Source organism: Mobula birostris, chromosome 19, assembly GCF_030028105.1.
Source record: "Mobula birostris isolate sMobBir1 chromosome 19, sMobBir1.hap1, whole genome shotgun sequence".
In the NCBI taxonomy this organism is placed as follows: Eukaryota; Metazoa; Chordata; class Chondrichthyes; order Myliobatiformes; family Myliobatidae; genus Mobula; species Mobula birostris.
Genome location: NC_092388.1, coordinates 19,377,989 through 19,405,501, shown reverse-complemented (window position 1 = coordinate 19,405,501; position 27,513 = coordinate 19,377,989). Strand labels below are relative to the sequence as shown.

The 27,513-nt window shown below is 38.8% G+C and overlaps 1 protein-coding gene across 3 annotated transcripts in view; it reads right to left on the bottom strand.

Moving 5' to 3' along the window:
- Window positions 1–27,513, bottom strand: part of LOC140212458 (triple functional domain protein) — a 341,882-nt gene that overhangs the window by 136,825 nt on the left and 177,544 nt on the right. For all 3 annotated transcript variants that reach the window (XM_072283275.1, XM_072283276.1, XM_072283277.1), the window contains exons 15-26: window positions 26,437–26,603; window positions 25,732–25,851; window positions 21,423–21,614; window positions 16,836–16,985; window positions 14,913–15,027; window positions 12,414–12,529; window positions 10,533–10,655; window positions 10,067–10,255; window positions 9,853–9,968; window positions 8,726–8,792; window positions 4,577–4,686; window positions 1,866–1,935 (exon numbers count right to left, since the gene is read on the bottom strand). In XM_072283275.1, the coding sequence (XP_072139376.1) occupies window positions 1,866–1,935; window positions 4,577–4,686; window positions 8,726–8,792; window positions 9,853–9,968; window positions 10,067–10,255; window positions 10,533–10,655; window positions 12,414–12,529; window positions 14,913–15,027; window positions 16,836–16,985; window positions 21,423–21,614; window positions 25,732–25,851; window positions 26,437–26,603 (1,535 nt within the window). The remainder of the gene's footprint in view (window positions 1–1,865; window positions 1,936–4,576; window positions 4,687–8,725; window positions 8,793–9,852; window positions 9,969–10,066; window positions 10,256–10,532; window positions 10,656–12,413; window positions 12,530–14,912; window positions 15,028–16,835; window positions 16,986–21,422; window positions 21,615–25,731; window positions 25,852–26,436; window positions 26,604–27,513) is intronic.

The following is a 27,513-nucleotide window of genomic DNA, read 5'->3' as shown; positions in this document are numbered from 1 at the left end:
TAGCTACGATCTATAATCTCCTCATTCTCCCGAATGATCCGCAGGTCATCCAGCTCCTGCTCCAGTTCCCTAACGCGGTTTGTCAGGAGCTGCAGCTGGATGCACTTCTTGCAGGTGTCGTTGTCAGGGACACCGGAGGGCTCCCTGACTTCCCACATCCTGCAAGAGGAGCATTCCAACATCCTGCCTGGCATTCTCACTGCACTAAACAATCTGAACAAAAAACTTACCGGAACCTACCCTGGCCTCTGCCTGTTCTCGCCGAAGCCTGTTTGAGCCAAAGCCGCCCCACTCTGACTCAGTCCACTCCGACGATGGCCGCTGTATATGGTGGTCTACTTTTTAAACCTTGGCACGCTACGTCACGCGCCTGCGCTGTGCAGACCCTTCTCCCCGAGCAGTGTTTAGAAAAAAAAATGACTTTTTCTACCCGATTTCTTCACTCCTTCTCAGCTGCTTTAAAATAATGAGAATTCAGTGGCTCATTGACTGTGTTGTTGTGATATGTAAACTGTAAATAGTTCTTTCATGGCTTAGGAGGTCAAGGGACCATTGCTTTGGTCTTAGTGCAGTAGCATGACCTCAGATGTTCCCTTTAAGAATTGAGACAGCACCACTCCTGCCTCACAGTCCAGTGACCCAGGTTTAATCCCGATCTTCAGTGCTGTCTGTGTGGAGTTCACAGTTTTGTCGCCATGATGATGTTGGCTTCCTCCAGGTGCTTCAGTTTCCTTCCACATACCAAACGTGTGTTAGTTGTTGAGCTAATTGGCTACTGTAAATTGCCTCAATTGTACAGCCCCTCCAACTAATCATCTAAAATTATTCCTTCAGATCACATCACTGCACATTGCGCTTTTCATGAGAGTTAAGCTCCCCCATTAAGGTGGACAGAAAGCAATTAGACATGTCGCACTCAGAATGGATCAGTTGTAATTATGTTCTGACTCCTGGGTGTTGGGGTCGGGTCAGGTTGGGCTGGCTACCTATAAATAAAAGTGTTCAGGATTTTAAAGATAAATACACTCTGTACAAACAAATACACCATGTCATGGCTGCAGGTTCAATGTAAAGCTGCGCTTAATGGGCACGGACCATTGATCTGGGAAGTGAAGGACAAGTTGGGTTTGGTATCAATAAAATGGTTCTGAGGAGGTCCAAATTGCTGGATGAAGTACAGGTATTAAATTTATACCTGAGCAGATCTTTACCTCCATTACTGTCATTTATGAATGCAGAGTTTTGTAAATGGGCATTTTATTGAGAGGCACATAAAAGAGCTTCCTTCCATTTCCCATTTATAGATTCTGCTTATACAAAAGATACCCATCAACATCTTCTGGAACTAATTGAATAAGTTGACATGAAGTGACATGGAAAGTAGTAAAAAGATTGGGCCTGAGACATCACAGCCGAGCATAATCCTGACTTCCCTGATGCAAGTAGCTATTAAATCAAAAGTCACTATCTAATGATGAGGCTTGTGGATTCTTCTTTCACTGTATGACAGGACAGAGGCTACAGTTCACAATCTCAATGCTAACTGCTTTAACCAATTAATCCTTCAAGGAGTACAAAAATAATTGAACCTTTTCAGATTACAGTTAATATGTTTGCATACATAGATGTGTTATATGAGCTACAGGCAAGCCAACTGCAACACTGGTTCTTTCTTGATGAAAATTCAATACGGGTTTAATATTCTAACATTCAGAGTTTTGTTTTGTGATGAAATATATATTACCTTTATGCTGTTTTTAACTATGTATTAACTACTTATGTATTTTAACTATAAATATATACAACTCAATTGCCAAAGGTTTTAGCTGATGAAAATAATTTCCTGAGAGTGAAAAATGACTTACCCAGGTTACAAAACAATGACCCACATCTTCTGGCAGCTGCTCATACTTCTCCAGCTCCTTCAGAAATAAACTGTGAAGATATTTTTAAGAGTATAAAACTCCTTAAAAATGTTGCTTCCATTGCATCATTCAAATAGCATTAATGTCAATATGATGAATAAATTCTGATGGATAGTTTATAAATAGTTTGCAACAGAGGGAAACAATGTTAAATAAAAAAAATCAGATCACAATTCTTAATTTACACTGAACTATAAACACCTTTTCTTCCAATTACAAATTTAATTTATTAGCTACTGACTCCATCCCTTTTCCGGCATCTGCCTGAAACTGAACAATGCTTGGTACCATTAGATCAAGACATAAGCATCACATCACATCACATCACATGTGTTATTTTCACCTCCATTTTCTTCAGCTCTTCTGCTGTTTAAAGCTCATTTCACATTCATTTTTACTGCTTGATGATCACTCCAATAAAGTTCTTGCCTTGGTCTATCTCCAAAATTGGAGGTCAGCTGGAACTTGGGTCGAAACCCTTGCAAACCCCTCTTAACCAATTGTCTTTTTTAAACCTTGCAGCCTATGTAGGTCAGCAAGTAAGCATCTTAAGTTTGAATTCTCATCTTTGCATCTAAATTTTCTGATGATATCAATACTCACCCTCCCACTTCCACATCCATCTCTTCTCCATCTATAATATCCTCCAGATCTCAGCACTTCCCCATTTCTAGCATTTTGCTTTTCTCTCGATTTTTCACCAACTGTTGACAGCAACTGCCAACACCCTGGGCTTAGAACTTCTCTTCCCAAATTTCTATTCTTTGTAATCTCTCTCCTCTCCTTTTAAGATCATCTTTAAAACTCACCTACTTAACCTAAAAGTAAAGTGGTTTAGGATACAATTTTGTTTGGTATGAATAAGTGTTCATGGACCCTTTACATGTTAAAAATGCTCTACAAATTTATAATGTATTCAGAGGTTTATTTCAATATAGAAATCACACTGGAAAGGAGGAAAAAATAGATGGTTAGAGGGAGTGAGATTAATTGGACTTCTCTTAGAGATGACAGAGTTTGTACATTCTCCCTGTATCCAGTTAGGTTTTCTCTGGGTGCTCTGGCTTCCTCCCACATTCCCAAAAGGTATTAGGGTTATGGTTTGTATGTTGTGGGCATGCTATGTTGGCACTGAAAGCACGGTGACATTGACAGGCTGTCCCCTCCCCCAGCACACACTTGGACTGTGTCAGCTGTTGATACAAAGAATGCATTTCAATGTACAATGGCACGCAAAAGTTTGGGCACCCCGGTCAAAATTTCTGTTACTGTGTATAGCTAAGCGAGTAAAAGATGAACTGATTTCCAAAAGGCATAAAGTTAAAGATGACACATTTCTTTAATATTTTAAGCAAGAAAAGTTTTTTTATTTTCATCTTTTACATTTTCAAAATAACAAAAAAAGGAAAAGGGCCCGAAGCAAAGGTTTGGGTACCCTGCATGGCAGTACTTAGTAACACCCCCTTTGGCAAGTATCACAGCTTGTAAACGCTTTTTGTAGCCAGCTAAGAGTCTTTCAATTCTTGTTTGGGGGATTTTCGCCCATTCTTCCTTGCAAAAGGCTTCTAGTTCTGTGAGATTCTTGGGCTGTCTTGGATGCACTGCCCTTCTGAGGTCTACCCACAGATTCTCGATGATGTTTAGGTCGGGGGACTGTGAGGGCCATGGCAAAACCTTCAGCTTGCACCCCTTGAGGTAGTCCATTGTGGATTTTGAGCTGTGTTTAGGATCATTATGCTGTTGCAGAAGCCATTCTCTTTTCATCTTCAGCTTTTTTTACAGACGGTGTGATATTTGCTTCCAGAATTTGCTGGTATTTAATTGAATTCATTCTTCCTTCTACCAGTAAAATGTCCCCCATGCCAATGGCTGGAACACAAGCCCTAAGCATGATTGATCCACCCTCATGCTTAACAGTTGTTCTTTTCTTGAGATTCTGTACCCTTTTTTCTCCAAACATACCTTTGCTCATTGCAGCCAAAAAAGTTCTATTTTAACTTCATCAGTCCACAGGACTTGTTTCCAAAATGCATCAGGCTTGTTTAGATGTTCCTTTGCAAACTTCTGAAGCTGAATTTTGGCCTGAATAAAAAAAGTTTTCTTGCTTGAAATACTAAAGAAATGTGATATCCTTAACTTTATGTCTTTTGGAAATCAGTTCATCTTTTACTTGCTTAGTTATTCACAGTAACAGAAATTTTGACCAGGGGTGCCCCAACTTTTGCATGCCACTGTATGTTTCAATGTTTTGACGTACATGTAACAAAAAAAGCTAATCTTCTATCTTTCTCTTTTTTTCTCTCTACCATGCTGTAAACTTGCTTTGATTCGGTGATTAACATTATGCACTACCCAGAAAACCCAATACAAAATTCAGATGCTTTTAGTATGTTTTGTGACATAGCCATCTGTTTTCAGATTTTGCATCCTTTGGGCTGGGCTGGCCTTCATCTTGCACCCACATAAGGCAGAAGATCCCACAGAGCGAGATTTTACATCAATTACTTAAAGCAAGTATTTAATATTCTTGCAGAACAACACAGGAACATTCATGTATTTCTATTCTCAATTCCTCTGAAACACAATGTATGGTTTACATCTCATTATACTTCACTGTTGAAACATACATTAAGCATATTAAGCATACTTACTTATTATGAAATTCACAGATTTCCTGCATGTTACCAAATATGATATGCTCTTTATTTACAATCCCAGGTGGAATTTCATCGACCCCACTGGTCATTTCCCAAAGATATGTCTAGATTAGAAAGAAAACATTGTTGAGGAGGGTAACTTAGAAACATAGAAAATAGGTGGAGTAGGCCATTCGGCCCTTCGAGCATGCACCACCATTCAGTATGATCATGGCTGATCATCCAACTCAGAACCCTGTACCAGCCTTCCCTCCATACCCCCGATCCCTTTAGCCACAAGGGCCATATCTAACTCCCTCTTAAATATAGCCAATAAACTGGCCTCAACTGTCTCCTGTGGCAGAGAATTCCACAGATTCACCACTCTCTGTGTGAAGAAGTTTTTCCTAATTTCGGTCCTAAAAGGCTTCCCCTTTATCCTCAAACTGTGGCCCCTCGTTCTGGACTTCCCCAACATCGGGAACAATCTTCCTGCATCTGGCCTGTCCAATCCCTTTAGGATTTTATATGTTTCAATAAGATCCCCCTTCAATCTTCTAAATTCTAACGAGTATAAGCCTAGCCGATCCAGTCTTTCATCATATGAAAGTCCTGCCATCCCAGGAATCAATCTGGTGAACCTTCTTTGTACTCCCTTTATGGCAAGAATGTCTTTCCTCAGATTAGGGGACCAAAACTGCACACAATACTCCAGGTGTGGTCTCACCAAGGCCTTGTACAACTGCAGTAGTACCTCCCTGCTCCTGTACTCGACTCCTCTTGCTATGAATGCCAGCATACCATTTGCCTTTTTCACCGCCTGCTGTACCTGCATGCCCACTTTCAATGATTGGTGTATAATGACACCCAGGTCTTGTTGCACCTCCCCTTTTCCTAATTGGCCACCATTCAGATAACAATCTGTTTTCCTGTTTTTGCCACCAAAGTGGATAACCTCACATTTATCCACATTAAATTGCATCTGCCATGAATTTGCCCACTCACCTAACCTATCCAAGTCACCCTGCATCCTCTTAGCATCCTCACAGCTAACACTGCCACCCAGCTTTGTGTCATCCGCAAACTTGGCGATGCTGCATTTAATTCCCTCGTCTAAGTCATTAATATATATTGTAAACAACTGGGGTCCCAGCACTGAGCCTTGCGGTACCCCACTAGTCACCGCCTGCCATGCTGAAAAGGTCCCGTTTATTCCCACACTTTGCTTCCTGTCTGCCAACCAATTCTCTATCCACATCAATACCTTTCCCCCCCAATACTGTGTGCTTTAAGTTTGCACACTAATCTCCTGAGTGGGACCTTGTCAAAAGCATTTTGAAAATCCAAATATACCACATCCACTGGTTCTCCCCTATCCACTCTACTAGTTACATCCTCAAAAAATTCTATGAGATTCATCAGACATGATTTTCCTTTCACAAATCCATGCTGACTTTGGCCGATGATTTCACTGCTTTCCAAATGTGCTGTTATCACATCTTTGATAACTGACTCTAGCATTTTCCCCACCACCGATGTTAGGTTAACTGGTCTATAATTCCCCAATTTCTCTCTCCCTCCTTTTTTAAAAAGTGGAGTTACATTAGCCACCCTCCAATCCTCAGGAACTAGTCCAGAATCTAAAGAGTTTTGAAAAATTATCACTAATCCATCCACTATTTCTTGGGCTACTTCCTTAAGCACTCTGGGATGCAGACTATCTGGCCCTGGGGATTTATCTGCCTTTAATCCCTTGAATTTACCTAACACCACTTCCCTACTAACATGTATTTCCCTCAGTTCCTCCATCTCACTGGACCCTCTGTCCCCTACTATTTCCGGAAGATTATTTATGTCCTCCTTAGTGAAGACAGAACCAAAGTAGTTATTCAATTGGTCTGCCATGTCCTTGCTCCCCATAATCAATTCACCTGTTTCTGTCTGTAGGGGACCTATATTTGTCTTAACCAATCTTTTTCTTTTCACATATCTATAAAAGCTTTTACAGTCAGTTTTTATGTTCCCTGCCAGTTTTCTCTCATAATCTTTTTTCCCTTTCCTAATTAAGCCCTTTGTCCTCCTCTGCTGGATTCTGAATTTCTCCCAGTCCTCAGGTGAGCCACCTTTTCTGGCTAATCTGTGAAATGTTTTGTTTTTACAAGCAGCAGCAAATATCTTATGAGCAAGTATTTTCAAAACTCTTAAACAGCCTGAAGCAAAATTCAGAAAATGTTGGAAACAGCAGGTCAGGCTACATCTGAGGGAAAAGAAACACTAGTGTTTCTGATCAGAACCCTTCATCAGAACTGAAAACGACATGAAAAAAGAAGTTTGTAAAACTGCAAGGAGGGGGTGGAAGGGGCAAGTCTCTAATTGGATAAAACTAAGTCAGCTTTTATTATGCCATGGACCCCTACCATTAATCGAGGGGTCCATGGACCCCAGGTTGGAAACTCCTGAACTAAGATGACCATGTGGATAAGGTATAAACAAGCTTATTCAGTCCATGTTTGAATGGGAGTAGTTAGAAAGCAGATAAGAAAACAGCTAAAAGAATATGGGAGTTATGAAATGTAGAGCAAGAGACAATCCCAGCAGATTAAGCTGAGCACATCCTCCACTCCCAGATGGAGAATAAAAGGAAGTTAAAGGAAACAAGCTGGAAGTCAAGTTATGTAAAGTCACAGAATTCAATACTGAGTCCAGAAGGCTGCAACGTGCCCAAAAGGGGGAAAAGAAAAGAGGTGATGCCCCTTAAGTTAGTGCTGGGCCTCAATGTGACAGTACAGGAGGCCCCAGATCAACAGATGAGTGAAAATAAGATGAGGAATTTAAGGGGCAGGTAACAGGACGTTTAGGGTCATCTGGCATGCAGGTGTTCCACAAGTCACCCAGTGTGTTTGATTAGTGTAGAGGGGGAACAACATTATGAACACAGGCTGCAGAAGGCTAGAATAGAAGTAGTACAACTGAATCACTTCTTCACTGAGAAAGAGTTAGCATTCCTTTCAGGGCCCATTGAACTCTCACTCTAATCAATCTGTTAGGATGACTTCCTGTACCATCCCAATGAGCCCTATCTAAGTTTTAGAACATAGAACATAGAATAGTACAGCACAGTACAGGCCCTTCGGCCCACAATGTTGTGCCAACCCTTAAACCCTGCCTCTCGTATAACCCCCCACCTTAAATTCCTCCATATACCTGCCTAGTAGTCGTTTAAATTTCACTAGTGTATTTGCCTCCACCACTGACTCTGGCAGTGCATTCCACGCACCAACCACACTCAGAGTGAAAAACCTTCCTCTAATATCCCCCTTGAACTTCCTACCCCTTACCTTAAAGCTGTGTCCTCTTGTATTGAGCAGTGGTGCCCTGGAGAAGAGGTGCTGGTTGTCCACTCTATCTATTCCTCTTAATATCTTGTACACCTCTCTCATGTCTCCTTTCATCCTCCTTCTCTCCAAAGAGTAAAGCCCAAGCTCCCTTAATCTCTGATCCTAATGCATACTCTCTAAACCAGGCAGCATCCTGGTGAATCTCCTCTGTACCCTTTCCAATGCTTCCACATCCTTCCTGTAGTGAGGTGACCAGAACTGGACACAGTACTCCAAGTTTTGGACAAAACTTTGTTGTTGGGGAAAGTTTGAGTATTCGGTAATTAATATCAAATTCAACAATTAAAGATAACTGTCTTTCTGTGTTTACATTGGAACTGTCTAGCCCTGTTGTAAGGTTAGTTCGTACTTTCTCCTTCCATAGACAGTGTCACTATGTTTAATATTCCAGCATTCTCTATTTAGTTTCAGGTTTCCACTTCAGCTCTGATCTGCTTTTCATGGCTTTATCATGACCCTTTCTTTGTTTTCTCTCTTAAGTGCTCTCATTAAAATTTCAACCAGATGGCTCTGTAAACCACAGGATCAACTCAGCAGCTTTCGTTTCAGGGATATAACCTTTGTTATATCCACCCGCAGCTCCCTTGCGCCCCCATCCTCTCTGCAACTTCAAGACAACTTGTCTTCTCACTTTTTCAGTTTCAAAGAAGGGTCTTTGAACTGAAATCTTCACTCTGTTTCTCTTTTCCTGCCTGATCTGCTAAGTGTTTCCAACATTCACACCTCCAAACACTCCTGGATCTGCTGAGTGTTCCCAGATACATACCTCCAAACACTCCCGGAGATCCCGTACATAAGCTTTTTCAGTTTGTATCAATTCAGCCATAATGAATCTGGGGATACATGCACAGATTATATTGTCAGAATGTAGAATTGTTACTATTACCTTTATATGCTTTAATGTTAACCATCTCACACTGACCCATCTTTAGGTAAAACATCTGGGGTTTGCTTTTTAAGAATCTCAAAAATTTTCAAGACAGTGAATCAATCTGGAATCAGACTGTGGCTGGACTGTGTCCCCTCAATGACCATGTACCTGCATTCAGACTTTCCAGATGCAGAGAACCAAACAGATTTACCAGTCAAACCCAATTAGCAGTCTATCCCAAACCTCTTGCCCAGAAATCCATCACAGCTACAGCACATTACTAAGTGAGAGACAACAATACAAATTTTATGTTTCTGTAGTAAAAGACTTCTAAAACCTATTAAAATAGAGTTATTAAAGTATCAAAATGTAAAAATAATTAAAATAAATCTGAAACAAATAATTAAGAATGATACTGTAAAGTAAAATGAATTCATGTAAGTAAAGCATTTAACCTCACATATTTTTCACAAGATTAGCAATACCATTCAGATTTTTGGACCATTGTCCTTTTCCAGACTTCCTCACAAAAATTTACGGAGAAAATAGGGAAGTTCATTTGAACATACACTTCAGGGAGTCACTGCTCCGCTGCAGGACTTACAACAGGTCTAGCCAGACGCACACTTATCAGGCCATCAGGAAGTTTCCGATATTCACATTCAATTGTGCATACATGGAAGTCTAAAAATTCCTGTGCAAGATGCAACCTATTTGTTTAATTGAGCAACCTGTTACCTTCCAAATCTCAGTCCATCAGTACTATTTAGCCTATTATTTCATTAGTTATACATCTGCCAAATTGCTAACATAAATTGGGCACTAAGTTGTCAATTTTTGATCATATCTACTAGGTAGAACAACTTTATCTTGGAAAAACAGGATTATTAATAAGCATTGCTTGAAACTGAGTTAAATTGCGTCTCGACTCATGATGGTAAAGATTAAGATGGTTTATGTAAATCAATTCCATAATTTAAACTGGTATGCTCAGAGACAATGTGAAAGTTATCAAAACATACTCTTTCCTACGAGCTGATTTACGCCTTTCCTCATTCAGCTCATGGGCAGCGTCACGGAGTTTCACCTCTGAACCAGGAGCACTGGCTGGGATGATGTCCAACTGCAAGTCTTTGCTCTGCATGAAGAGAATGAGAAAGAAGGGTCTCAATTAATATGTACAAGATAGAAATTAAAAATAAACAGACTGTAAACCTATTGGTCACATTAACTCACAGCTTTGGAGTCTGAAATACCCAGTGCCTTTTCCAGCGCTACACGATACTTCTCCATGCGGAGGGAGAAATCCCGGTATCTTTTATCTACTGCTGTAACCCAGTTTTTAATTTCCACTGCATGGGAGTGCCCCTTTTCACAAAACCCATCAGCCAGCTGTATCAACAGTTTTACACGATCTTTGGTTTGCTGTTTAAAAAAAACAGGAATAAATGTAAAATGCTAACAATAAAATTTTCTTTTTTGTGAATACCATGAGAGGTCAAGAGTAAACATTAAGGCTAGGCTGTTTAAGACAGTAAAAAAGGAACGATGATATTGTTATTTGAGTAAAGCTTTTTACTTTCATATAGAATTAAATAGATGCTATAACAATGTTCAAAGCAAAACAAAAAAAAATCAAAGCTTCTCTTCACACATATCCTGAATGAGTCACGTGTGATCAAACTCAGAGATTCCTGTTTACCTTTGCAGTAATTTGGAACTCTTCATGCTCTTTTAAAAGCTCCTGAGTATGTGGGATGCTGGAACCAGTGGATGTGTGTGTGGACAGGTAGAACTCCCCAGTATCATGAATCCACTCCAGAGCCTACAAATAATTGAACCACATTGTATCACAGGTAGACTTACATCACATTAAAACAAGAACCAAGATACACTAGGCATAATATATTTCATTTTAATTTTCAGTAACACTGTGTTCAACACTTCTCAACATAATTTTCTTGAAGTCATTTGGATGCGGTTCCAAGTACGCTGACAGATTTCATTCTGAACGATGAAACATTATGAGACAAGACTTGTTAGAGTGTAATATCTAATCATGGTCCTCAGAAATCTCTTTGATATAAAAATTCCCCTTTGCTTTAGTTTAATCAGAAAGCATGTGAAGTGTATAATAATTTACTATTTAAAGTGAGCTACAATACTATAAATTGTATGCTATTATTTGGATGAGGTGAAAAGGCTTATAGTTTGCTAAAGCTGACAGTTCAAAACTAATAATAAAGGAAGTCAAGGCAAAACAGGTACACTTGGATTCTTTTGTTGTTTTAATGAGTCCTGACTACGTTGCTAATATTGGAATTATGGCTCTTTATTTCAACATTGATAATTTAAATAGCCAAGAATCTCAAAAGACCCAGGGTACAGTGTCTATAAATACATAACACATTTCCATACAGCTGCATATAAATCATGCTCAACTACAAATATGACCATTTCTAAATTGCATACAGCGCTGGGTTTTTGTGTAAATCTGAGTAATATTATCTCAGTTATATTGCAACATTTTAGCTGAATGTCAAGCACTTCACATTAGCTTTCCAGAAAAAATATTTCATTGCTGAGATGAATCAATGTATCTACCAAGTTTGATTATTCAATTCTGTTTATGGAATTCTTTCAATGAGCTAGTTAAAAGGAAATTTCTCATTTGTAACTCAAGTATTAAAATGCAGAAATTGAAGAAGTGAGAAACCTCTCTTTTTACACTTTCTTTTTTCAAACATTGTATTGATTTAAAAAAACTGTGTATACAAACAAGAGGAGAATATCTTTTGTATGTCAGTAACAGTACATACAGAAAGTAAAATAAACAATATCAGAATCACACATAGTGTTGATCTACAAAGTATGATATAGAATGCATTATACAGAGAAAAAAATGTAATTCATTCTCCTCTTATCAATTTATGAAGAATGGAAGGACTATTAGAAATTTTTATAATATAAAAAAAGAAAAAAATCCACTATTCTAAACAGGAAAAAAAAAGGACTGGGCAGTCCATTCTGAGAGAAAAACGAAGAGAAGAGAGACTCTCTGATCAAATCTAAGGTTCTGAAAAAATAGCTGGAAGAGAATAAGTACAAAAATCAGATCATATGAAAATATTGAATAAAAGGTCGCCAGATTTCTTCAAATTTAAAGGATGTATCCAATGTCCGACTTCTTATTTTCTCTAGACTTAAACAGGACATGATAGAGGAAAGCCAATAAAAGGCAGTAGGAGGGTTAGGGTTCGCCATTTAAGTAAAATGGCTTTCCTAGCCAATAGGGTTGAAAAGGCTATCATCTGCTAGGCGGAAGCAGGAGTATATCCTTTTCACACTTTCATCCAAATTTTTGAAACACATTGAAGGGATTTTAAATAAAAATTAAAAGTATCTATTGCTGGAATTTTTTAGAAACTGGAATACCAAGGAGGCCAACCCAAATTCATTAAGAACCAGACCGGTTCTAATATTTCAAGTCTGATTCTATTTCCTTCTTTTGTCCAACAGTAAAATAAATGTGGTCTTTTAAAACAATTCTCTTTGCTGTCACACACTTCTCCAAATTACATACCTGTTTAGCGCTCCTCTCAAAAACCACAAATTGCTGGCACTGGTCCAATCTCTTCTTCCTCATGGTCCAAAAATGCAATACTCGATTCTCCCTTTGTAACAACTCGTTGAGAATGTCTGCAGCATGCAAAATAAATAAAACATTACTATTCAGATGCACATGCAGAAACAGCAAATGAGAAAACCAATCTCTAAGTGTTAACAGGTAGGCAGAGGGGTGGTCAACTTTAAGAAATAAAAAATAGGAGCAGGAATAAGCCACCTGGCCTGCCGAGCCTGCTTCACCATTTGAACATGGCTGATTCAGCTGAAGACTCAGTTCCAGCTACCCAGCTTTCTCCACATCCCTTAATTCTTCTGCTATGCAAAAATCGATCTATGTCTTCATTAAATTTAATGAGGTAGCCTCTACTGCTACTCTGAGCAGAGTTCCACAGATTCACTACTCTCTAAACCTTTTTCCCCAAATCTCAAGGTTATGCCCCCTAGTTCTCATCCCACTCACCAGTAGAAACAACTTTCCTTAACATCTTATTAAACCTTTTCATAATTTTATGTTTTTTTAAAGATTTTCTCTCATGCTTCTGTGAAGCACTTGAGCTATATTCCAGATTCCAGGGAAGGTTGATATCCTTGGCCTAGAAAAACATCCCAAGCACTTTCTAGGGATATAAACAAAATATTAAGACCTAAAGAGGTAGTATGAAAGAGATTGCAAAAGGAAAGTGAATACAGAATATACACAGAGCATTGAGCCCAAACAAATTGAAGATGCAAGAGCAAAGAAGGTGTTCAAGAGGCCAGTCAGAAAAGAAAACCACAGTGGTAGTGGAGAGTTGTGGGGACAAGAACTGTGTGTTGCACGAGCTCGAAGAGTGGCCAATGATCTCGAGAGTAAATAAATAATTTGACGTCAGTGGGCACGTGGATTGTTCACATTTTCATAATATACAGATGCTATGTGCAGGAAAAAATGCTTTAAAATCACTAAAACGGATCAACACAACGTTTAAGATGGGAAACAAAATAAAGAAGCTACACCAAGATATAAAAGGAAAAGTAATTGAATTTGGATTGAATATAGATATTAATGAGAGCAAGATAAAAAATGTTGGGAGCACAGACAGAACTTTAACGATGTGTCTAAATGTAGATACCAAATTTACAAAATATCAGAGAGAGTGCAGAGGAGGTTGACCAGGATGCATGGTATGAGCTACAAGGAAAGATTGGACAAATTTGGGTTGTTCTCCCTAGAGTGTTGGAGAGTGAGGGGTTGACCTGATAGAGGTTTTTTTTAAATTGTGGAAGGTATAGGTAGGATTGACGGTCAGAATCTTTTCCCCAGCGTAGAAAAGACAAACACCGAAGGGCATGCTTTTAAGGTTAGTGGGAGGAAGTTTAAAGGCAACATGAGGGAGAAATTTCATTTTTTTAAAACTCAGTGAGTGGTAGGTGCTTGAAGTAGGTTATCAGCGATAAATGGAAGCAGCCCATCTGGTGGAGTTTAAGAAACTTTTATATGGACACACGAATATGAAGGGAATGGTGGGATATATAGATGATAAGCAAGAAGAGGGCATTTAGTATAAATTGGCATCAAGACTGGCACTATATTGCAGGCCAAATGGCCTGCCCAGTGCCGTATTGTTCTATGTAAAAGCTTAAAGATGTCTCTTAGATTTATAAATAAAATATAAAAGAGATCACACTAGTGACTAGACCGTTTCATACCACTGTCTGAATTTAAGGTCCATAACCTGAAACATTAACACTGTTTTCTCCACTGATACAGTTTGATCTACTGAATATTTCTGGCATTTTCTGTTTTTATTTTTAGATAACTGTTTTGGCTACTACTGGAGTAATGCGGACAATTCAAGGCACTTTAATTTAATATGCGAGGGATTTTATTTAGAAAGAATGGAGGAAAAATTATTAATCTAGCTGTGAGCAGAGAGCAAGTGAATTAATGAGTTTTTCAAGACGACAAGAGGGTTTTAATCGAGTTGATAAAGATAAACTGGCCAATAACTGGCTACAAATAGTTAATTACCACAGATGGGAAGGAGGCCATATACAATTTTGGTTTGGCTGGCCTTCAGTACATTAATCTCATTAATTCCACTCCTGCTATCCATATTTTCCCCATACTATTACTCAGCCTGTACCTAACAATGCCTTTTTGATACTTCTGTCACTACCTACTCTAAGTAGCAAGTTACAGTGGCCAATTAATCTACCAATGCATTTCCAGGATACGGCAGGAAGCCACAGCATCCTACGGAAACCAATGTAGTCAAAGAGAGAATGGGTAACTCCACACTGTGTGCCTGTTAACATAAGGAGATGAGGAAACATTGAGGCAGGAAATGAAGGGATGTAGTGAGAAGAATGGCAGCTCTTACAAGGAGCCATCACAAAGGTATGGTTTGCAGGTAAGATTTGCTGATCCCAGATGAAAGCCCCAGTCTTTCAACAATAATGATAAAAATCTCACTTTTCACTTGCTGTTCAGGTGCTTTGACATGACTCATCATTCCTGGCATGTTGACACTGTTTCTATGGAGATACTTCAGGAAAACATCAGCATTCCTTCGAGCTAAAGTGCAGGCCTGCATAAAACAAAAGGTCAACTAACATTAGGTAGAGAAATTGAATAATGCATTTGTCACATGCACTGTTCCGCATTCACATACGTAATTAAACTGTTGCCCACAGACAGAGATAGTGTTTGATTATAAAACCCTGGCAAGAAGTGACTTGTCTCTAGGGTTGGGTGTATACATTCGCCATGAGTCCTCACATAACACAGGGTACTCACCTGGATAAACAGAAGGATTCTTACCAGGTAAATGCAGCAGTAAATTATGTGTTTCCAATAACACAAGAAATAGGTGCTGGTCATTTGGCCCAGCTCTATAGAAAAACTGGATGCAATACTTAACCATATTTCCTCCCACCCTTCCTCCCCTGGTTTTTCTGTCTCCACAATATCAGCTCTAATGACAAAACTGTCCATGCAAGTGCCTTTGGGATGTCTTCCTTATTATAGCTTCTCCTTTACCATAGTTGACAGAACCTTTGACCATATCTCATCTATTTCCTGCACTTTTGCTCTCAACCTCTTCTCCCCAAGGGCAAGGATAGAGTTCCTCTGCCCCTCACAATACAATCCACCAGATACCATATGTAATGGATTGTCCTCCAACTGGATTCCAGCACCTGACATACTTTCCCCTCTCCTCTGGGCATTCTAAGGGTTAATTTTCTTTGTCACTACCTGGTTCACTGTTCCATCCTCAGCAACTAGTGTCCTTTTCACTGCACTTTCTCATGCAACACCCACACTTGCACCTCTTCCCTTGCCACCATCCAGAGACCCAAACTGCCCTTTCAAGTGAGAGTGATGAAATGCACCACCTCCATTCCAGTGTACTGCACTCGGTGTTCATTGTGTGTTTGCTTCTATATTGGAGAAGGCAAGCACAGATTAAGTGACCATTCTTCAGAGCCTCTATATTCAATCTCCCAAGGCAACACTGAGTTTCAAGCTTCCTGTCACTTTAAATGTCCCATCCCTATCTGTCTGTGGCCTCTTGCACTATTCTAACAAAGCAAACTTGAGCTTAAGAAACTGCACCTCATCCTCTGACTGGCCACGTTGTGAACTTCCGAATTCAAAATTAAATTGGACGATTTTAGGAAGCTCAGTTTCTCTGTATTAGGACTGATCCATTTACTTTCTCCTCTCTCCACAAACACTGCCTGATCTGCTGAACATTTCCCATATTCCTGACCCACTTTTCATCGTTTTACAGAGTGCTCCATTTGTTTCCTTTGTCTTTAACTTCCTCCATTAACAAATCAACAAGATGGCATTATCAAAAGCTTATATTTTACCCTATCAAAGGGACTTCCTTTACTCTATCTATCCCTTTCCACCTTCTCTATAATTAGTTTGCTATCTTTCCCAGTTCTTACTGGGGTCATAAAAAACAGTTTGTGGAATAATGACTGTGAACAATAGCTTTGCCACGATTACACTCAGAACAAAAAAAATGAAATGCTTTGATGGAAACTGCAGTAAACATGCATCTCATCTGTTAACAGAAGCAGAGAAATCTGTGCAAGAATGTAGTTTTTAGTCAGTTATAATACAGGAACGTGCTGAAACTTATTGGTGAAAATCAGTACAAAGCAATAAACATCAAGAATCTTTTCTTCATTTACATTTTTCAGAAAAAGGCATCAATTACTTTTGGGAGTCATAGTAGAACTGTTTAATGTAAATTTTAGTTACTGTCATAACTCTTACTGGCTGACTGCATACTTCCAAAATTGCTGGCATAACCATAGCTAGCCCTCCAACTGGTGAACATCAGTTTGGAAATGAAACTGAATGGACAACGGTTTCACGTACTTTGAGAAAGGCTTCCTTTTGTTCCAGATGCTTGCTGATCATGGGTGTCACGTGATCACACTCAGAATTTGGGCCAAGCTTATCCGTTCCTCCGCACCAATCCTCTTCTCTTTTGTACTCCTGCTCCAGACTCTCTAGAACACTGCAGACCTGTGCATAGAAATCAAATAAAGCATTTCACAGAAGACTTGTAGCAATACCTAGATTGATCTTTTGTAAAAGACACTTCTATGATTGTCATTTGCTGATAAAGACATAGTAATCTGTAGTAATCATTAATCAATCTAGTTGCAATATTCTAGGTGTCATTGCACTTCTCAATTCTTGATGTAGCTATACTCAAACAGAGTGAAGGGGGAATTTCTTCACTCAGAGGGTAATGAGAGTGAAACAAGCTGCCTGCAGAAGTGGTGGATGTGGGTTCGATTTCACCATTTAAGAGAAGTTTGGACAAGTACATGGATATAAGGGGTATGGAGGGCTATGACCCAGGTGCAGGTCGATGGGACTAGGCAGACTAATTGTTCAGCACAAACTAGATGGACTAAAGAGCCTGTTTCTGTGCTGTAGTGCTCTATAACACTATGACAAGTGAAAAGTATCAATCAAATTTCTGATGTGCCCTCATGTTGGCAAGGCAGGAGATAAGCTACTCCCTGGAGAAGGCTCAGGCCCTTATTTTATTGTAATCTCTGGATTTAAATGGTAAATTAAGAGATTTCTGAACCACTCTGATCTCCAGCAATTTACTCGTACATGCTTAATGATAACAATGTGGCTATGTTTTTTAATTTTCAAATGTATATCAAAACACCAAAATAAACAGTGAAATGTGTCAGTTGCACCAATGAGCAACACAATCCAAGAATTATGCTGAAGCAGCCCACAAGGGTGGCCACGCTTCTGGCACTAACATAGCATGCAGACAACTCACTAACCCAAACCGTTCAACTTTTGGAATAGGGAAGGAAACTGAAGCACCTGGAGGAAACCCATGCAGTCACGGGGTGAACTTACAAACTCGTTACACAAAACAGCAGGAATAGAAGCCCGATCAGTGATCACTGGCACTGTAAAGCACTGTGCTAACTGCTACGTGACTGAGGGGAAATGGTTCAAACCTCTCTTGTAGAAGTAACCGTCACTTGTCTCTTGTGAGGTGCAAATATAAATATCAGTACAATCCTAGATGTTGTGTCTAGTGAAAGTATGTTCGCCTTCAGTCCAACTAGGGACGTACAATGAGTATGACACACTTCTTGATGAAATTGCTAACTTTCCTAGGGCATACTTTCCAAGCCAAATGATCTGAGCAATCCCAGGATCAAAACAGAAAGTTCTTCATTCAACAACTAATCATTCAGAAACAGCACTGCACGTTCATACCTGCACCACCCTGTAAACTAATGAACAAAGCCGACTGACTAGAACACAGTACTACCAAGGACAACCAATACGTCATTTACAGTCATGTCATGAAGAAACAAAAGCAGAAGAGCTTTTAGAAGTAAAGTTTACTACATTCAACTAGATGAATAAAGATTAATTGGTTAAATTTGTTTTCCTAGGACTTTCTTCCCTGGAGCATTGGAGAATGATGGGAGTTTTGATAGAGATATACAAAATTATGAAGGGTATAGATAGGGTAAATGTAAGCACCCTTTTTCCACTAAGGTGGTGAGACTAGAACTAGAGGTCATAATTTAAGGTGAAAAGTAAAATAGTTACGGGGAACCTGGTGAACTCAGTGATGGCAGAAGCTGCCGGCAGAAGTGGTAGATGCAAATTTGACTGCAACATTGAAGAGAAGTTTGGAAGTACATGGATGAGAGAGGTATGGAGAGCTATGGGCCAGGTGTGGGTTAATAGGACCAGGCAGAATAACACAAACACAAGAAAATCTGCAGATGCTGGAAAATCCAAAGCAATGCACACAATATGCTAGAGGAACTCAGCAGGCCAGGAAGCATTCTGCAAGTAGAATAACAGTTCAGCACAGACTAGATGGGCCAAAGGACCTGTTTCTGTGTTGTAGTGTTCTATGACTCTATGATTCTATTTACTAGATTGGAGAAATTAGTTCATTACAACCAAAAATCACACCCCTAAAATTTACAAATATATTTTTTGCAGCAGTAATACTTGATAATAGTGTACTTGCTAGCAAGCTTGAAATCATATGATGGTTACGAACAGAGGGACATACATTTTGGAACTGATTCCCACTCCTGATTAGTACTGAATGAGGGAGCACATGTAATTATGTAAAAATTATTGGCCTACACACACCACTGAATCAATCACTTGGATAATAACTACTGGACAGAGCTACTTGAGCTAGATGATTATTATGAAACAATAATTCATGAAAAATATAATATTTCATGAAAAGGGCAAATACAGAAAGAGAAAAAAATGATTTAAAACATGTAACAAAAATGTCAACATCTTATAAGGCACAATCCATGTGACCAATTTCAAGAACCAACTTCAAAACTACTTTCATGCCATTTGCTACTCTTAATATAATTAAATACAAAGGTCACTCTAGCTTATTCAAAATAGCATCACAGATTCTTTTAAACAACTTTCCTTTTGTTAAAAGTCATTATTACTGTTAGGTAACATGCACATCAGAAATGGGTAATATAATTTGGTCTCATCCCTTTTCCTTCCTCCACTCTGAAAGTGAATGGCATGCAGGCAACTTCTGTGAAGAATTTTGTCTAGACCCGTTCTTTAAAATATAGATGAGGATGTCAATGGTTACACCCATCAATCAGTACTCACGATGAAGCAGGGTAACACACACAAAATGCTGGAGAAACTCAGCAGGTCAGGCGGTGTCTATAGAGAGGAATAACCAGTTGATGTTTCAGGCCAAGACCCTTCATGTGCATAGATGTTACCTGGCCTGTGCTGAACTTTTCAGGCATTTGTGCATGTTACTCTGGCTTTCCAGGATCTGCAGAATCCCTTATATCCAAATGAAGCAAATTCAAATTAGTCAATATTCCCAAATAAGATCAGAGGCCTCGTACTTGTAAAACATAGAGGAAAAACTTAAAAGCTTAAACATTATCAACTGTGCTTTAGCTGGCTGCTCAGTAAACTAGGCTAACGCTAAAATATTAAGATCTCACACCATCTGACATATCATCTGGTCCCTCATGTGGACCCATAGCATCACTGCAAGGAAGAGCAAGGGAGTTATCTTGAGTGCGTTGGTTATTACGTGTCGCTTATTCAATATTTCTAAAATACTTATTATCATATGTTTGCTTGTGGTAGCTTGCTATGCACATATGAGTTGAGAATAAAATGATCTAAATTCAATATTTCATCTAGTGTATATTATAAATCTAAATTTTTCCATATTTAAAAAATATATATGGCGTTGGTATAATCATAGTTCAGATTTTATTTTCCTATGATTAATAATTATACTTTCTTTAAAACAAATATTCAAATTTAAACTTGGCACTCAATCCAACTGTAATACTGTAATGCCTTAGTTAAGATTTCTACTGCTATGCTGTGGGGTATCTCATTTAGTAGCTTTCTGTAAGAGCAGTGTGTCCTGCTGGTAGAATGTTTTGGTTTTGGCTAAAGATATGGAGGCATGCTGTTCAACTTGGGAATGTGTCAGCCAATCAGAATGGGGGAATTGGGAGAAGGTTCCAGAGATGGCTGTGCAGAGAGAGATTTGTGATGGACACTGGTGATGTTTGTGGTCTTTTGGCGGGAGATGCTGAGAAGGTCGGGAGAGACACACATAGGATTTAATCCGGTGGGAAGACGCAAGTGCAAGGAGTGCTTCGTGAGGTGAAGGAGCCCAAGATGGGAAGCTCTACTGGTGATTGGTGATTAGAACTTAGCACCGTGAGTAATAGTTATATCCATCCTTTGGAAGAGATGAGCTCCAAGGTCATGTGCACATTTAGACTAATTTAACTGTAATGGGCCCTTTTAATTTTTCTTTTTCTTAATAAATGTTTGATAAAGCTACAATGAGTAAATATATTTTCTTTAGAATTATGTGTAGTGTACGATCTCTTATTTCTTGCCAACCGATAATTGTGTATGGGCGGTATTTACACAGCATTCGCTCAATCGAGGATCCGTTAATGGGAGCATCTAACTTTTCTGTTTGGTTAAACTTCAAATCATATCAACCCTAGACGCATATTGTTTGTGAAAGGTGGCCTCCTCGCTGCTGAGTTATGTAGGTGTCAGCTGAGGTAGCTATCATGCCAAATTTGCATATGAGGCCAGTTAGGGGGCTATGCAATAAAGATAAAACTGTAACAAATACTCCAATCATGTTCTGATATTGCAAAGCAGGTACGTTGTGATATCTACATCCTCGAAATGTATGCCAATGTTATTTAATATCATTTTCATGTAGGGTTATTTTTAAAATTTCTTTACTTCATGGATGGAATACTGTATTAGCTTTCTGAATCTCCCTGTTAATGAAGGGCATTTTATAATCATTACATGGACACAATAATGAACAGAAAATCTAGGTCAAGAAAATATACCACTTGCAAATGCTCTTTTTTTAAAGAAGTATTGCTTGCTTACCTGTTCAGAAGTTTTATAGAATGCAACTGAGGCATTGACAAGCTTTAACCGATCTTCCATCTTGAGCATGAGCTGTTGCCAATTGGAAGCCACCTTCTCTGCACATTCTCGGATCATCTCCATGTCATAATGATTAGCCTGCAGCAGCCCTTCTGCTTTCTGCTGCACTTGAAGAGCACTTTGATGAGTTTTCTATTGTTAAAAAAACATGGAAGAGAAGTTAAAACATAGTTTCAAATTCTTCTATAAACTTAATGGCTAAGACCTTAACAAATTTTGTTAAAATCAGTTTTATTATTTTTGAAGTATCTTAACTACTCTTTTCCCAAATGTGTTTTGAAATTAACTCAGGCAGTGTCCAGTTCTGAAGAAAATGTAAACTGCAAACAATCTTTTCAAGGACAGTTCTCAACTGAAACAAATCCAGATCCCAAATAATAAACTTCTTACTGAAATATTTCTCAACTTGACATGGACAATTCAAAGGTGATGGAAAAGCTGCAATGTTCGGATGACCAAACAAAGCATCTTATAATGCTTTCTGAAAATCAGGACAATGAATTAACAACTATAAATGAAGTAGAATGATAGCCACATTAGATTAGTCAGTTTCATACAGCCTTTTATCTTCAAGTGTTTGGTCCTGCTGTACTGCAGATTAAGCTGTATGAATGGGAAAATGAGGAGTAAGAAAGTGCTTCTGTTTTTCAACACTGATTTTTACCAGATGGTGTTCAAAGTATGCTGAGCAAAAGATGAAATGGCACTCTACAAATTCCAATGGAGCAGGCCACCTACATCAAGCAAAGATCTAAAACAAACAAGCCAAAGGTAATTAATGGAAGACAGAGAATCACTTGTTCAGTCATTTTTCATTTTGCTCCACACAAATCAAAACATCCACTAGGGAGAAATGTGTAATGGCCACTCCAGTTCCTTCTCATTTCAGACCATGGATTGTTGTCATGCAGGAGGCCAATGTAAAGGCAGAGAAATAGCAACACACCTGTGGTACAGATAATACTGAAGGCAGGCATGTTCATCCAGATCATCAACAGCTACAGAAAATCAGACTGCTAGTTGCCATAACAAATAGTCAGGATAGGATTCCAACTAATACCTACTGGACTACATCACTGCGACACAAAGTTTACTGTTCAGCAACATTCAATATTCTAAGGCTTTTCTGAAATTATGACAAGGTTCTTAACTGAGCATCTGCAGAGCCAATCATAGAAACCTCTTTCAAAGAGAGCAGAAATAATATCCAAATTATCATGAATTTGGCTTCCTTTTAAGAGACTGCAAGCAGAACATTTTTTAAAATTCAAAAGCGTAAAAATTTGACTAACATTTAAAAAATAAAATAGTAAAATACTAATAGATGAGTAAAATACTGAAATAAAATGCAATTAATAGGGTATTTAACCTTTTCCAGTGTGAGAGGTCTGAGTTCCCTATTTATAAGTCAGTTTTCCCTATTTACAGCTGAGATTTGAATGGGATATCTACTCAATTCTTTTCTTGAATTAGGTACAACTCAGCTCCAGGCTCATTGGTAAGTTTAGCTGTAGGGATAGTCGCACAGCCAGGATATCTCAGAATTTCACAATATTTACACAGAAATCTGAAAGTGATACCTGGATGGCTGATTAGAAATATTTATCTCAATTTCAATTTATTGCATGAAAATAGATTCTTAGGCCCGAAATGTTTCAAAGCAGTATTAATGGATTAGAATACCAGTAATATTTTGTAGACTTCAAGCAACAAAGCATAACATTATCCCCAAACCATGAAATATAGCACTCATAAAATAGTTTCAATTTAAGTCACTTTTTCACATTATTTTGGAGAAGGCTTCAAGCACTGGAAAGCAGCCATGGGATTCTCATTTCAAATTACACATGCAGTAATCCCTCCTGTGGACAGTCTCACTATCAATATCCTTGCAAAATTCAGTACATTTACACTGCATACCCAAGTTAAAATGGATTCCAATTCCTAGTGTTTTTTTCTGCTGTCAAAAAATAACTTTATAGTAATTTTACTTCAAAGAACAGGTCAATTTAACTCAAAAGCCTGAAGGCTCACTGAAATAAGCAGCAAAAAAATTAAGAGGAAGCTGGATAAAATCACTATGGAGAAAGAAAGCATTGGTAATGTGAAATGAACCAGAATAGGTGTAGGTGCTTATGAAGGCAAATTTTAATATCTGAGTTGGAGGCCATACTTCAATGCACATGAAGGCATGTACAGTCCGGCGCAAAGTCTTAGGCACCCTAGATGTTTTGATATGGTTTCAGATGGTTATGGCCTCCACAAAGCCCTGATGTCAACATCATCAAGACTGTCTGGAATTAGCTGGAGAGACAGAAGCAAGTGAGACAGCCGAAGTCTGCGAAGAATTGTGGCAAGTTCTCCAAGATGCTTGGATCAACCTACAAGCCGATATTTTTATAAAATTTAGTGACGGTGTACCTAAGAGAATTGATGTCAAAGGGTGGTCACACCAAATATTGATTTGATTTAGTTTTTTACTGTTACTGCTCTTAACAGTAATTTTTTTGATATTTAGAAATTTTTCATTTCATTATTTTTGATAACATCTTCGCTTTCCAATATGTTAATTACATTACTGCGCAAAAGTCTTAGGGACAGTATTACATGTGTCTAAGACTTTTGCACAGTAGTGTAATTGAGAAAACATAGCCAAGAAACACTAGCTTAATGCAGCAACACAGTATTAGAAGGGAAATGAAATTTTAGTCAATTGAAACGCGAATCAAATGAATGACCACAGCCAAAAATGTTTTAAGCTTATTGGGCAAAGCAGCAAACTTCAATGCACATGATGGTGTCAACTCTCACAAGGTTTTCATAGGATAAAAGATATATTTACACTGTTTCTAAAGAGATTCGGATTAAGGACCATCTCAGCTTTAAATGGGTGCATTGCTCCATAGTGCCACACAGTGGAATAAGCAGTGGACACTTCGGACCAAAACTATCAGAAATGAGAGGGAGGGCAGTGAGAAAGAATCTCACTGAACTCCCATTGAAGAGAGGATTAAACTTCTTCAGGGTAGGCATACGTGAAAAGACTTCACTGTGGTGCAACAAATCAGACACAAGAGATTCTGCAGATGTTGGAAATCTTGAGCAACACACACACAAAATGCTGGAGGAACTCAGCAAGTCAGGCAACATACAGTATTTGAAGGAGAAGTGTCCTGATAAAGGACCTTGGCCCAAAACATCCACTGTTTATTCCCCTCCATAGATACTGCCTGACTTGCTGTGTTCTTCCAGCATTTTGTGTATGTTGCTTAAGATGATGATGATCATCATCATCATCACGCTCAAGGCTTCTAGCATCCACAGAATCTCTGTGTCTAAGCTTTTCTATCAGGTTAGAGTCTGGAGGCATCAGATGATACAGTGAGGTGTTACAACTGGATGTCTTGAAATAAACTCATACAATAAATAGTAGCTGGAAGTGGCCTGTCAGCCTGTCCAGTTTCCCTCGCAATTGCAGTATTTCCTTGTGAAATAGAGACTTAAAGGAACAAAGGTTGAAAAGCATATCATTCTAAATCATAGCATGCTACCAGCCCAGATCACACAGGGAGATATTAATTGTTTATATGCATAACTGCCAAACTTGGGAGCAGTGGGGGAATTAAGCAGATATGAGAAGGTGCAGTCATTTACAAGGGAAAAATATAATGATCCTTTTGAACTGAAAGTTAAGGCACAAGTGATGGAAGGGCTATAAACAGGATTAGGACAAATTTTAGAGAACTAGGGTGTGCACACAGAAGCAAACTGTAGTCTGAGAGCTTCTGGTTGGAAAAGTTATTTCTGGAGCAAACAAAGTACAAAATTGGGCCTGAATGCATTAAATAGGGGGCGAGGTAGGCAATATTACAGAAGTGGTGGTAGATAATTAACGACTTATGTTATATTGCAGAATAGACTTTTCAATGACTTCTTGCCTTACTACCATAACATGTGGAGCATATTAGCTTTCCTCACAATTTTTCAGGCATTTCTGAGCCAACTATTGTGATGAAAGGTCAACTTTCAGATATGACCTTCTGAAAAAAGCTCATCTTGAGAACATTAAATATTCTTTTGGTGTGACAGACTTTACCCTAGGAAACTACATAATGATACCTTATACCATAAAAATAAATTACAGCTTTAGAGAATAAAGTATCAGATCTTAGCTAGCAAATCCTTCAAGTCATAGTGACATTGTTCACCAGCATAGTAATAACAAATGATAGATAGAAACTTGTCCTACCTCAATTGCATGTTGGAACTGCTCATGCTCACGCTGGAGCTGCTCAGCTTCCTGAAGTGAGCTAGCAGTAATAAGGCCGGCATTTAGCATGGATTCTCCATTCCGAATCCAGCCCAGTACCTGTAACAAAAGCAAGGATGCAAACTGATAACACACACTAAATCTTCAAATATGAGAAGAACTGCTACTAAGGAGAAGCAGGTGGAGGGGTTCTGAAAGGAAATTTCATACCTTGGACCTTGATGGCTAAATACATTCCTACCAAAGGTGAAAGGTTAATATTGGCTACTTCCAATATTTACAAATAAATTTTGAATTAGTTCTTTATACTTAATACAAGGATGATCACTTAACTTTCACACAAAATAAAAGCTACCAAAGGTTACAGCTGAGGGTACCCATCCGCCATGTTTCCCCATTCCCACCCCAACCAATTTCACTGTCATTACTTACAGGATCGTGTGTTAAGTCCAGCCCAGTTTGTTGCACAAATAAATATAAATGCAACTCTAATAAAGTTTAACAATTAATGTGTTCTATTGCCTACGCTGCTAACTGTTGGATGTGACAATTTATTATTGCTCCATCAACTACATAAAGTATTACTAACTACTAATTCTCATCTTACATAAATTCACTACTTATGCATACTACATAAGTTGATTCTCATATTCGTATACAATCATCAAACCACTGAATATTAACCTGTTTCACTTCGGCCTGTAAGTGCCTGAGTTGCACGCACTGCTCCAAGTGTCGACGATGTTGTTCTGCGGTCAGGTCCAGCTCCTGTTGCTTCTCATGTAGAAATTCTAGAAGGTCTTGTACACGAGTTGCCATGTCAACATCTCTGTCACAGGTTAACTCAACACCTAAAAGGTAACAGCAAATCCTAAAGATAACTTTATACTTTTGTCTCCAAAAATCCGCCTTCTGGAAGTATTGGCTCTTAATTCCTCGCTTTGTTCCTTACTTTCTTCAAAAAACAAATGTTTAAGTTTTTCCTATCACAAACAAGAAGAGTGTACAGTCTAATTTAAAAAAGGAGGGAGAGAGAAACCGGGGAATTATAGACCGGTTAGCCTAACGTCGGTGGTGGGGAAACTGCTGGAGTCAGTTATCAAAGATGTGATAACAGCACATTTGGAAAGCGGTGAAATCATCGGACAAAGTCAGCATGGATTTGTGAAAGGAAAATCATGTCTGACGAATCTCATAGAATTTTTTGAGGATGTAACTAGTAGAGTGGATAGGGGAGAACCAGTGGATGTGGTATATTTGGATTTTTAAAAGGCTTTTGACAAGGTCCCACACAGGAGATTAGTGTGCAAACTTAAAGCACACGGTATTGGGGGTAAGGTATTGATGTGGATGGAGAATTGGTTAGCAGACAGGAAGCAAAGAGTGGGAATAAACGGGACCTTTTCAGAATGGCAGGCGGTGACTAGTGGGGTACCGCAAGGCTCAGTGCTGGGACCTCAGTTGTTTACAATATACATTAATGACTTGGATGAGGGAATTAAATGCAGCATCTCCAAGTTTGCAGATGACACGAAGCTGGGTGGCAGTGTTAGCTGTGAGGAGGATGCTAAGAGGATGCAGAGTGACTCGGATAGGTTGGGTGAGTGGGCAAATTCATGGCAGGTGCAATTTAATGTGGATAAGTGTGAAGTTATCCACTTTGGTGGCAAAAATAGGAAAACAGATTACTATCTGAATGGTGGCCGATTAGGAAAAGGGGAGGTGCAACAAGACCTGGGTGTCATTATACACCAGTCATTG